The 14,209-nt window shown below is 42.2% G+C and overlaps 1 protein-coding gene across 3 annotated transcripts in view; it reads right to left on the reverse strand.

Annotated features, from left to right (window-relative positions):
- The window catches only part of unc5db (unc-5 netrin receptor Db), a 164,972-nt gene that overhangs the window by 85,891 nt on the left and 64,872 nt on the right, over nt 1-14,209 (reverse strand). For all 3 annotated transcript variants that reach the window (XM_037258271.1, XM_037258272.1, XM_037258270.1), the window contains exon 2: nt 5,120-5,335. In XM_037258271.1, coding sequence (XP_037114166.1) covers nt 5,120-5,335 — 216 coding nt within the window. The remainder of the gene's footprint in view (nt 1-5,119; nt 5,336-14,209) is intronic.

The raw sequence follows: 14,209 nt of genomic DNA on the forward strand, positions 1-14,209 counted from the left end.
CTCGACAAACATGAGGTATAATTTTAAGATCATAAGATTGTGCTTTGCAATTTCCCATGGGGTAACATTGGCCCCTAATTATCTAACGGAATGTTCATGTCTGAAGCTAGTTTCATAGACTACTATTACTAATCCTCAGTTCTGTAACCAGAGACAGTCCAACTCCACATCATGTCTCCTTGAAGAAAATATTAAATTGTGCTTTTTAAATGCAAAGAATAGAACTTTACACATTCATGATGAGAAACAACTGCATTTAGAAAGCAATGAGATGTTGAATATTTCAATGGGAAGTGTTAAAGTTAATTGTTATTTTTATGGACACAGTATTTTGAATGATGGCTGTTTTGTTACGAGTCCTCAAGTTTGGGTCATTCTTTGTGGTATTTTCAATCACAATCACCTCTGTTGGATAGCAACTAAATCCTCTTGATCCCCTAAACCTGAAACATTTCTTTCTTAAAGACAAAGATTCCCTCCCAAAATATTCCCAAGTTCTGGATGAAAAAATTGATGCCGCTATAGAGCTGGGAATGCTCTGGCATTAAAACTTACTTCTCAATCTGGAGTTTTTTTCTCCATCATGAAAATAAAATAAAATGAAATGAAACAAACCAATAGTTTTACAGTCTACTTTCTCAGCCCTGGCAGCAAATCTGTGGTCAGGCTAAATAAAATAATATTAGGAACCAAGAGACATTATCAACACTTCATTCCTCAAGAAATGTACTGTAGAGGTAAGGGGGAGTGTGTGAGGCGTATTGTCAGGGGCACATTCGGTTAACAACCCCATTAACTGGCTCGCAAAGACACCCTAGAGCAATGATAACATCAATTCTGGCTTTAAAGGCCATTACGTATCAGCCAGAGATATACAGTATGTGCCCTGACGGAAAAGTGAGTTGAAAAGTGGTGGCAGCAAAGTCACTAAAAGGGTGCTAAAGTGTCACCACCCGTTTGTCAAATCGAACCATCTATCCTTAAGCTTGAGAATATAAATAAATGGACGGGGAATGTTTATCTGCCTTGATCGAGTCTCCATAATATGTACAGACACACGTACACACACTCAATATTTCTACACGTGTACTACAGAAATTTTGCATGCACAACATATCCACATATAAACATACTTACAATCTGATATGGTGCTCCTTCAATACTCACAAAGGCTCAATATGTATAAACACGTTCATGCAATCTCACTACATACTATACCAACACATTCCATTCATGCCAGATGGCAGGACATAATGCGAATTAATTCTTCACATCAACATGTGCCCCATGTGACAATATGTACACACTTTAAATACACTCCCCCATACCAACAGCCCGCTCGCTGATCTGGGCTATGCTGCAGTGTACGAAAGCGAACACTGCGTCTGTCTGCTGTTCACAGATGATAACATTCACACTCCGCAGATCCTGTAAAGAAAGGTCAGGGTTTTTTGCCGGCCTTTCTCTTCCCTTCTGCTCCATGGGTTACCAGTGAACAATAATATTCCGCACAGAAAGATGTTTGTGTGCTCCAAGTGTTAAATAGCTACATTACTCAAAGGAAGGCTTAACTGCCTCAATTAAAGTCACATAAAGGAGAACGTTAGAGTCCTAATGGCATGGCAGAGTCTTCTCTTTTAGAACAAACAAGGATAAAGAGTTTCCCCCTGATAGAGCCGGGCAGATGCTGATTTCTTCACACTCCCAAGTTGGAGGCAGTCATAACAATTAGTGAAAGTGCCAAGAAAGGTGTCACCGATGAATGACAGCTGAGTGGAAGCACATTGGGGATCAGTCAGCTTTTCCATTTGGTGTCCCGCTGAGAGTCTCTCGTCAGTGAGACGAGTGATTTGAAGACAAGCATGCAAGGAAGCACATGAAATTACAAGAAATAGGATGGAATTTACTAGAGGGAAGAAACACCTGTACGTATGTAAAGGTAACTTCTGTAGGTGACATGGAATATATATAATATAATATATCTATGTAATATATAAAATATTATATATATATATATATATATAGACCATAAAGTATTATGATTATCATTTCTGTTCTCTGCATATCTTTTTTATCTTTTCTCACCGTTGTCACACAGCTATAATGTGTCTTGGTCTGCCTTGCGAAGTATACGTCAGTTCCATTTCAGATGGAAAATCCATTGCTTAATGCTACATACATAGGATGCCATACTTTTTTTTTTTTTATTATTCACACATTCGATCTCATGAAGATTGTCTCGTCAGCTTGGTTGTAGCCCAACGTGTAGTGAAATTGGTGCTGAATGACTGATTTTATGATCACATCACTGGCCAATCTTTTGAACAGCAGTCATTCTTTCTGTGTTGTTTTGATTATAGATGTGGATAGAAGACTATATCAGTGTACTTGCTGGATCGTACGGTAGTAGGAACTCAAGGACACTCAGCTTTATCAGTCATTGATGAGTCACCAGGGTAGTTGGTAAATAAGAGATCTTATCAGATGTTCATGGTGGCATTGAGGGCCATGTTCAAATCAATAACATTCCAATTCTTTGCTGATCCCTAACTCTGATTAGCCGGACAAATCCAATACACAATGTTGCTGACTGTTACTAAGTTAGGACAAAGCGTTTCAGTTTAGAACAAGCTTATCTTTTGTCTTTGGTCTTGTGTTTACTACTGATATAAGCCGGGCCGATGCCACGCAGATATAAGAACATCCTCTGGCTGCTTAAATTGTTAGTCCACTTTGGTCTGATGATAACAAGGAGATCTCTAACAACATAATTGTGCCACATACACCTTTTTTCTTGAGAGATCGGTAAAGTGCTTTATCATTTTTCATCTTGAGTGTATATCATGGCTGAGAATGGCAACGATAATGAAATAGATTGGGGAAAGGGAGATAATGAATGCACAAGAGGCATACAATTTTCTTTTCAGAATCATTTGCAATCAGTAGGGTAGATGAAATGCGATAGCCAACTGCATGAACACAAGAAAAGAAAAACAAATGAACATACAGTTGATACAATTGTACACCACAGTAGAATACACACTACCACAATAATAAACCTATTGTTAAATGAATATTGGTACCTTTCTGATGATCATAAAGCACATTATCACCAGTCGTATTGGCTGGTGATCAACAAAGTTAATTCAGAATTTGTACGCAACCCCAAGTTATCACATATTTAGCAACAGGCTATTTTTCATTTTGATGGCATACCAGTAGATGTGACCTTTACACAAGAAAAGGGCCAATTGAGTGATTAACAAACAAACTAAGTTTTGTCTTGTGCGTCTTGACCTGAATTAATTGATCGTCGATAAAAAAAATATATATATATATTTTTTTCTGTGCAGCTTTGCGGTCCGGGACCAAGTGACCCAAGGACCAGTACCGGTTCGCGGCCCGGTGGTTGGGGACCACTGTCATAAAGGATCTGTGAGTGTGTAAAATTTTTAACCAAAATTGTTTTTAACCCAGCATTTTATGGGAGTTGTAAGATATTTGCTCATTGTGAGAAATGACCAGTCTTTACTTTACTGAATATTAATTATCAATAATAACATACAGTACTTAAATGTAATTTGAGCATATGGGTCATTTCAGCAATATGTTTCAAACTGAAAGCCATTCGTATTAATTAGTACCAAAGAAATAGCTCATAGTTTCAAAATGGTTGATTTCACGCTCACGCCTGCCCGCCAATCATCCGGTAACCTCAGTGCCACACCCCGCCAATCAGCCAAATCACCCACACACTCCTTTGTCAGTCTGTCTCGTGATGCTACCTATATGCTCACTGCGCTCTACCCGTCTGACTCCCGTTGGCGACCTGTTCCGTTCGCTGACCCATCTCGTCTTGCCTGCCCCCTATCTGCCCGTTATTGACCACGCTCTGCTCGCCGCCTGCCCTGACCATCTGCCCGTTATTGACCACGCTCTGCTCGCCGCCTGTCGTGACTCACTGTTTGTCCCCAACTATGATCGCTGCAAGCACCCCGCCTTGCCACGAGCTTGCGTCGCTGCTCTCTTCGCCAGGCCAGCTCCCCGACTTCCCAACGCACCGAGTGTTCCTCCACACTCTGCCCGATCACCGGCCACGCCACGGGACAAGCATCCACCTGCTCCTGCTCGAGATCCAGCACTCCACTTCCCCTTTCCCTGCTATTAATAAAGTCTGTGTCATTCTGCGCTTGGCTGTCCTACCCTGTTCGTTACAGTTGAAGATCTTTGCTTAACTTAACATGCATGTTTTGCAAAGCGGGAAAAAGCCAATTCCCCAACACCTACAGAAAGGCAGAAAAATTTGTAAACTCCACGTTGTCCTTGTTTCAAACCCAGTACCTTTTTACGATGAGGTAGATGTACTAACATAAGACAATTACTTTACTTTTCAACAACACAATTTTCTTTTATTTATTTTTTAAACCAAAAAGCAACCAATCCAACAGCTAATTTCTTACACATTGAAGACAGTGTATTAGGACTTTCACCCTTCTTTCTTTGTGTCGTGTATAGCTAGCTCATATTCCTAAATTAAATACATTCCTTCACTTGTTTCTCTGAAATACAAAAAAGGCACCGTGTAAGATGCACATTCTACCACGATCGAGCTTACAACAATTTCACACCACGGTGATCACAGTAGAAGAAACCTCCAGACACAATTAAAGCTGCTTTCCTGTGGAGGGAACATCGTGAATATAAGACAGACTGCTTCCTCACTTTTTTTAATGACAGGGTATTCTTAGCTGAGGGTGTTTATTAATTGCAAATACCATCAGGGGGCCTCAGTCAGTTCTTTCAAATAAACTGATTTAAATTCATATTATGTATATATAGATATAGATATAGATAGATATAGATAGATATAGATAGATATAGATATCTATATATATGGCACAAAGCATTGTCATATGTGTCACAAGTTTTGTCAAGCTTGTATTCAACTAAAACCATTTTCATGACGTGCAGTTACGTTTTTAATAGTCAGTTACAGGTTAGTATGCTATTTGAGTTGCGAGAGACTTTTGTTGCACAATTTCCATTGTGCAGCTAACTTTGACGTTATCCCAGTCAGTGGAATGATCGTTCGCAATAAGGTCACGCAGCTTAATCTTACCCGTGTTGAGGTCTTTGTACTCGTGGGAGAAGTGCTCATTCTGGTGAACCCATTCTCCATTGCATTTAAAGAAGATCTGCAAGGCAGGTGTGGCTCGACAGCGCAGTTTAATAGGATTGCTCTTGACTATGTAGGCGTCCTCTGGCTCCTGAATGAAGTGCGGCAGAGTACCCTGCACTGAGGGTTGGGCGCCTGACTGAGCATCCCCTGTAGCACCTGAAAGTAAAGATCTCAATTATTAAACTGATCTGCTTTAGGTTATAGACACAAACGCCACACTGAAAACAATAGCTTTTATATAACCAACTCACATGCAGTGTTGAACAGTAGAGGTGCTACAAGTGGCGGTGTTACTAGTTACATATAATTTTGCTGCGTGGCCATAACATTGTTTTCAACATCAAATTGTTTTCAGCTAGTTATGCTACATGCCTACAGCAATGTGGTAGTGTCTATATAAGCAACATTTCCCCAGACAGTTTTAAACATTCATGTCACAACCTATTTGCCTTTCATGGTGTACAAAAACATGCCTGTGAATAGAAAGTGCGCAGCTGGAGTCAATGGCAGCAGCATCAATGGAGCTCAGCACTGCCACCTGCTGGCAGCAGTGCAGTCCTTACTGGGCATCAATGTGCACTTTCAATCACTTTTCTGGCCGATCAGAAAGCGGTTACAGAAGAAGCTACAGGTAACATTAGGTGGGTGAATGTCTGTCTTAAGAGGCATTAAGGAACCGAACAACAACATGACGTTTGTGATGTTGCAACAGCTGAGCTCTTTCTCAGCTATGTACCCTGACCACATCAAGACAGCTCCAGCTGAGCTGGTATAAACAACCTTGGAAGTGATTATGTCTCACCGCGGAATCCAATTGTGACCCTTGAAATCAAATTGACCTCTTCACCATCTCTCAGTCAATGTTGTCCTTGAGAGCTAGCACAGCTAAAACAAGGTGACAGGATGATTAACGGTGCACAACGAGACCAGTTTAGGAGGAGTAACTCTGGTTGCCAATTTACGAGTATAACAGATAGACTGATAGAACACTTATCAGCTGGTATGATGTTGGTAAAGTAGACTGTAAACTGGTGATTAATCTCATCTCTGATCCTGATTATTTGAACCAAGTGTGTTGCAGCAGGGAGAAATGTTAGACTTGCAGGAAACTGGCCCCTGAAGACCAGGATTGAAGAACCCCATGTTCTGAGCTCTCTCATGCATTTTTAGGCTCTTCTCAAAGACAGTTCCAGGGAGGTGTGGAAGATTATTTTGCATCCACCCGTTGATTATAATACGCATCTGTGCTGGTAAGCTCTCACATCGAACCTTTATGTAGAGATTTCTCAGGACTTCTGTTTCATTAAGTGCTTGTAATGGAGTTGTAATAAAATAGTTCAAGTCTGAGACGATTGTCCCATGATTGTCATTACACTGAATTCTTTTCCTGACAAAATCAGCTAATTATTTTTATTTTTATTAATATTATTATTATTATTATTACCGCATTTTCCGGACTATAAGTCGCAGTATTTTCATAGTTTGGCCAGGGATGCGACTTATACTCAGGAGCGACTTATATGTGAAATTATTAACACATTATTACTTGATCATTAACACATTACTGACTTACTAGTACAGTGATCCCTCCTCGCTACTTCGCGGTTCGCTTATCGCGGCTTCACTGCATCGTGGATTTTTTCCAGCCCAAAAAAAAGTTGTTATAATAAGAGTTCTAAAAACATATTTGCAGTGTTGTACTTTGTTCTAAAAGAAGTTGTTATAATAAAAGATTTCTGAAAACATACCGTATTTATTCTAATGATCGCCCATATTCTAATAATCGTCCAGTGTGTGTTAGCGATGACATAAATAACACATAAAAACATTGATACCTCTAATTATCGCCCATGCTGATAAAAATTCCCCCCATAACTTACGTTTTCCTCCGCGACCGCATGCAGACGTCATTGCGCAAGTTTAAATATGACTGATTGGACAGCACGTCAAATGTCCCTTTTAAATAGTTTTTCTCCATAAACTATGATACAATTACACTCGTCACACAATATCCTCACACAATTACGTTATCGGGGCGTGCGCAACATGTGATGTGCGACGGTAACGTGTCGCATCGATGGAGCGTCAATTGACGCACCCCGCTGTTAGAGGTAGATCAAAACAGCCGCTGTTCTAGTGTTAAGAACACCAGTGAGATGCAGGTATTGCATACTACATAAGGAAAATATACATATTATCGCCCATTTCAGTGCCCCTTGGGAGATCGGACAAAAAGTGTTCTCTATTAATCGTCCCCCCTGTTGGACATAAACCTTCTCTAATTATCGCCCTGGGCGATAATTAGAACAAATACAGTATTTACAGTATTGTACCTTGTTATAAAAAGTAGTTATGTATATAGTGGGGGCGATCAGCCTGTGGCATTTCTGCCGTGTTAGCCCATTTTCCTTTGATGGCAGTTATCAATGGTGTCTGTCACAACTGTCTTGACCATAGATTTTCCATGGGGTTTCGGTCTGGTGAGCTTACTGGTCACAAAACCTGTACTCATCTAAAAAGCATGGGACAGTTTGGGCAGTGTAGGGGAGGTGAAAAGCCATGCTGGTACACAAAATCAGCATCTCCATTAGAATGGTCTAAAATTTTGTGGACGGCTTAAGTGGATTTCAGAGAACTCAATGAATGGACCGAGGCCTGTGGACGACATGGCACGCAAAACCATCACTGTCTTTGAAAACATAGACATTTCCATAGTTCTTTGATTTGGAATGCTTCCACATTGCCCATTGAGTTGTGTATGAAACACACCATATAAATGAATAAATATCCAGCCAGGATGTCCAATTTTGCACTCAAAACTCTCGTAATATATGATTTCATCAAGAAAATGAAACTTTGTTGGATTTTTAATTTCATCAAGTTGTTTTTAAATGACTACTCAACGCCTCTTTCTGCTCTGTGATATGGACATCGCCGACCCCCCACCGCACCATATCTGGGTGTGATATCAGCAAGGGAAATTGACACAACTTGTATAATCAAAGTCACTGAACGTACGTCGCATATAATGTATAAAAATGCATTCAAATTTATGTGGACATCTCTTCTTATGCATGTCTACTTCAACTTAATATGAATATCAAAATGATAAGCCTTCATAGGCGCTCACAGTTAGGGAATGAAGAAATTAGAAAATGGAGTGTTTCTGCTTTTTATCTCTCATGCAGGCTTGTTCTTTGATAACAATAAGTGAGGCTTATGTAAGACCCTTCAAGATCCTCAGGGTGGCTCTTGTGTCGAAAAAAAAAGAAAAAAGCCAAGAAAAAAACATGCCCATCACCTTGGTAGCTGAGTCGAGGTACTGCACCTCTGCACAGCAGCACCATGACTTCATCTACAGAGCGAGGCAGCCACAGATTCTTGTTCAAGTGTGCCAGTTCCTTGCAAACGCCAAATGTGCGCTGCAAATTACACCCAACTTGCTTGTCCCATCCTAGTTTATCGGTTTCACCTGTCAGTTCATAGGTTTTCTCACTTTCTCATCCTTGGGTAATTTATGCAGGCTAAAACCTTCTTGCGGCATGTTGCAACACTCAGCCACACAGCATCTGTTAGGGATATTTGACTGAATGTTCAAAATTCATCCAAAAACAACAGTGCAAAAACAAACAAGCCATGAAACAAATGGAAAAAGCTACTCTTCTCCCTTCACTGACGTCATCTGCCTGATGTATTAATCAAGCACTACTCTTCTCCCTTCACTGACGTCATCTGCCTGATGGGTTAATCAAGCAGTTTTTACCCAATTTTTGGGCGTCCCGAGATCGCTTGGAAAAAAAACATAATAATTTAGAAATGTGTGAGTTTCCAGACCTATTACTTAGAGTAAGTGTCAATGTTCAGCCAAATCCTTCCAAAATACAGTAATCCCTCATTTATCGCGGATAATTGGTTCCAAGACCACCCGCAATAGGTGAAAATCCACGAAGTAGTCACCCTCTCATTTTTAACATACGTCCCTTTTTTGTGTATCAATAAGTGTATATGAAACCATATAAGTGCCCGTTTCAGCCTGTAGTCTATATGTAGACGCTCCAATTTCCGCAGCTTCTGACGCCGTCAAATGACGACAAGCATTCGTGCCGATTGTATCCGGTTATAACCAACCTTTGACCTGTCGAACCCGGAACCGCTGCCATTTTGCCAGTTTATGAGTCACGCATGCTAAGTGAGCGAAGCCGGACGATCGCGACTCACGATGGAAGATGCAAAAAGGTGAGCTCCGGGAAATTATGATAGACTCGAGATAGCAGGGTGAAACTTTTAGGGAACAATTATCATATAATGGTTATTGACATATGTGATTGCAGTGATGATTCGCCCTAACGTATTTCCTCTATGTATTGTTTTATGCGAAACATCTATACATAGACTATCCGCGTCTATGGGTACACAGTCGGCGATGGAGGTCTTCGATGCAATCGAAGATGAGGACGCAGTTGTGGATAAAATCTTTATTGCTCCACCCGTGGTCAGTTTCGAGTCTGACGAAGACACGGGCGAGGAAGACTGCGGAGGAACGTTCAATAATCTCTCGGGACGGCAGCTTAGCGCTCCCGCCGTGGTGGTCCTCGCCGACGGACGTGTGATCGGAGATGATGATGATGGCGACACTGAGGAAGAAGAGGAGCCCCAACAGGCCTCCACCTCAAAGAAACGCTCGCAGAAAGATGCGTTGGACTACAATTGGACCAACAGTAAAACGCGCCTGACAAAATTCCCGGACGCCAGGCCTCTCGCCGTCCCCACAATTTTGGTTGGAAAGAGCGCAGTTCAGAAGCTGGACTTCTTCCTTTCCGATGTATATCCTCACCTTGTTCGCGAGACCATCAAGTATGCGGCGGTGACTGACTCCAACTTCCAGCTCACCATCGGAGAATTGAAGCGCGTGGTGGGGATCTTGCTGCTCTCGGGTTACCACCAGCTCCCCAGTCGCCGACACTACTGGAACACAGATGAAGATCTCCATTGCGCCCTCGTCGCTGGGGCCATGTCACGCAACAGGTTCGAGGAGATCATCCGCTACATTCACTGTGCCGACAACACGCGCCAGAACAGCAGCGACCGGATGACAAAGCTGCGTCCCATGATGGACATCCTCAACGCTCGGTTCGGGGAGGCGTATCCAATGGACTGCAATCTTGATCTGGACGAGGCAATGATTGAATACTTTGGAAGACACGGATGCAAGCAAGCAATCCGAAACAAGCCGGTGCGGTTCGGCTACAAGGCCTGGTGCCTGAACAGTGGGACCAACGGCTTCCTGCTCCACTTCGACATCTACCAGGGGGCGAGTGTAGATGCCTCTGAAGTGGAACGCAAGTTCGGCAAGGGCGGTGGCACGCTCCTTCGACTTCTGGACAACCTCCCCGATGCTGTGCGTGCACTTCCGCTACGCATCTACATAGACAACTACTTCACCGGCCTCCCGCTAGTTGCAGAGCTGCGCAGGCGGGGCTACGCTTGCACGGGGACGATCCGAGAAAACCGCATCCCGCGCTCTTGCCCGATCACAGATCAGAAGGCTATGAAGAGGAAGCCGCGTGGTGCCGTGTCTGTCGTGTACGACACGGCAAACAAGATTGCGCTCACTCGGTGGAAGGATAACGCCGTGGTCACCATCGCCTCCACCCTCGCCGCTGAGCATCCTCTGCAGAAGGTGTCACGCTGGTCAAGGCAGGAGAAGAAGAAGGTGGCAGTGGACCAGCCATTTGTTGTCCAGCTGTACAACCGCAGCATGGGCGGCACGGACCGCGCCGACCAGAGCATCGAGCTCTACCGCATCAACATGCGCCGGAAGAAGTGGTGGTGGCCGATATTCACCTGGATGCTGGACGCGGCCGTCTTCAATGCATGGGTGCTGCACCGGCTGGATGAGCACGGCGGGATGTCTCTGCTGGAGTTCCGACGCGAGGTGGCCCGAACTCTGGTTGCAGCACCAGGCGCCACTCGAGCTCGGAGATCGGGCAGACCGCGCGTGTGCGCAGTTGCCGATGACTCCCGCTTCGACACCGTGGAGCACTGGCCGGAAGTGGCGGCGCAAGGCCGAAAGTGCGCACTGCCGACTTGCAAGTCGCGTCCGTCCAGTGCGTGCTCCAAGTGCCGCGTGGCACTGTGCACTGTGAAGTGTTTCCGTGCTCACCGCCAGCCGGAATAAAATGTGTGAGAAGCACTGGTCGCGTGATCCGTTTTCTGACCGGAAGTGGCGGCGCAAGGCTGAACATCATCACTGCTGAGTTACAGTTTATATCTGCGTTTATGGTACCGCAAGTTTGAAAGTTTGTTGTTGAAAGTTTGTTGCAAATAAATACGGCTATGAAAGCCACTTGTGTTCATAGAAACTTTGGCATTTTCTTACGGCTGGTCCCCATACCCTGGGGATGACGGCCGCCGTTGCACATGCACGCCCATTGAAAATTGTGGAAATGGTCCCTTTCATGTTGCAGACAGCTGTTACGTGTAAAACACAACTATCTCTGAACATTCAAATAAATTACATCACGTTACACTTGCAAATCGTCAGAATGCTCCGATTTTTGTGCACGTATCAGCACATAGTCTATATATAGATGCCGCATATTTCGTATACGCGACGTCATAACCAAAAAAGCGCGGCATATTCGTACTTAGGGACACCTAAGGACCCAAAAAATATGCACCTTTTTAGAAATAACAATTTGGGCAGAAACGGGTTAACAAGCCCATGCCACACTCCTTCCAGACGCTAACCTTGCACGCACTCACAGACAGTTTTCATTGGCCTTTTAGGTGGAGTTTTGCCGCCTCCTGGGAACCACGGCAAGCCTCACTTCTGGGTTCCACCCAAAGTCCAACAGGCAGGTCGAACGACTTAACCAAGAACTGGGTAAGTCTCTCTGCTGCATGTCTGCCAATAACTAGCGCGGATGGGCCCAACAACTGCCTTTGGTGGAATACGCGCACAACGTGCTCCCGAGCTCTGCCATGGGCTTGTCCCCGTTCCAGTGTGTGTTTGGATACCAACCGCCACTGTTTGACAATTTTTTTTTTTTTGAATTTTTTAAAATGAATTTATAGCTGATTACAGAACTGTCTGAATTATGCACTCAATGGAATTGAATGCATGTCAGTGATGAATGTAATATGATGGCAATTTTGCAAAACGTTGACAATGCCATAAAACGGGATGTACCCGGGCAAAGTGAAATAGAGTTTTTCCCTGCGGGGAGGCAGTCTTTCTGTATCCATCCATCACCACATGTGGCGTCTACCAATGATAGAAAATATCAAAAGCTCTTCTCTACACAATGGGCTTGTCCTGACTGACTTCAATCTCTCTGTTATATGAAATATAAAGCATTTATTTCAAAATTGTCAGTTGTATGGTTTTATTGCATTCAATGACAATTGCATTGTGACAATGTAAATTTAAGTTTTCAGTCACTTAAATGTCATACAGAGGCTGAGATCAACCGGAGTCAAATTCCCTGTTTGGCATGCACAAACTTGGTCAATAAAGCTGATTCTGTTTCTGATTAATGGTGACACCACGCCGTTGGTTCTCTTCTCTCATATAGAGAAACACTTGGATTTGTGTTGGATTTGACACTACATTTGTTGAGAGATGTAAAAAAATAAATACATAGTTAAATAAATAAATAATTAACATGCTGCTCTCTGTCAACACAATACATAGGGGGAATTTCAAGAGCAAATTCTCTATAGCACACAAACTCAAGGACAGATACGGCCCGTCACATCATTTTATGTGGCCCGCGAAGACAAATTGTGCATCAAATCCGTGTGTAATTACTAGAATTGCAAATTGTCTTCACTTTTAATAATATCTTTTTTTTTTTTTTTTATATTTGACCAGTTTTTACTCGTCTGATTTGAAAATGAGTTATTTGTCAGGTTTTTTTTGTAGCTTTTACTGTATATAATATGAGGTGCTCATACATTTATTTGGGTTGACAGTCATAATCACCCTCCGAAAGAAGCTATGACTACAATGCGGCCTGTGGAAAAAAAATGAGTTTGACACCCCTGCTCTATAGCATCTAGGGTTGCCAATTGCACTGCTCTATAGTGCACTATGTCATTATGCCCATATTGCTATTTGTAAAGTATTTTGTATTTCATGTTGCATGATTGCATCGCAATGAAATTCTAGTTAATGAACTTCTTCATTGACAATCAAGCCAATTCTGATTCTGGTAAAAAAATCCTTCCAAATGAGTCAGCCTTTACATAAAGTAGCATGTAGAATATAAACACATATGATGACATACAAATGATAACATACAAATCATAAATGTATAAAACGTTTTGATCCCTTGTATAGACTTCAGCAACTTAGGCACATTTTAGACAAATGGTGTGCATTTGAGAGGAGAGTCCACATGTTGTGCATCAAATGGTTAATATGATCTTTAAAATTTGTCAATTAATGCAGAATTCTTCCATTGCATTTTTATTTGCACCTTCACTTTCATGTCCAATTTTTCATATGTTCTCTGTGCCACTGCCTTTGAATTAATGATTCTAAAGTGAGGATACTGCTGCTGGAAGTGAAGCCTGCAAGGTGTCTATTATTCAGTAGTATCTGTCATGGTCACAGAGCTCCAGATAAAAAGAGATCCATGAGATAAAACTAGAACTGATTTGAGGTCAACTCACAACACAAAATCTGACGTATCATAAATGAAACGATGACAACAGCAGAAGACTGGACTTAAGTACTGATGACATTCGTTCTGTTAAAAAAAGTAGATGATGATTAAAATTCTTATGATGAAATTGTTATTGTTTACTTTTGTAATTACTTAATGGTCCTAGGTGCAATATGGTGACTGTAAATTGCCTGAGTGAAATAATATAGCATTCTACAGCACTATCACTCAAATGTAGAAATATTTTTTATTCTGTGAGGATTGCATCAGATGAGGAGAAAATGAATACATTGAATACACAGTATAGCATTTATTATTTACAAAATGCTTCTAAATAAAAGTGAATTTGTTCCACAGG

Source organism: Syngnathus acus, chromosome 9 (assembly GCF_901709675.1).
Source record: "Syngnathus acus chromosome 9, fSynAcu1.2, whole genome shotgun sequence".
In the NCBI taxonomy this organism is placed as follows: Eukaryota; Metazoa; Chordata; class Actinopteri; order Syngnathiformes; family Syngnathidae; genus Syngnathus; species Syngnathus acus.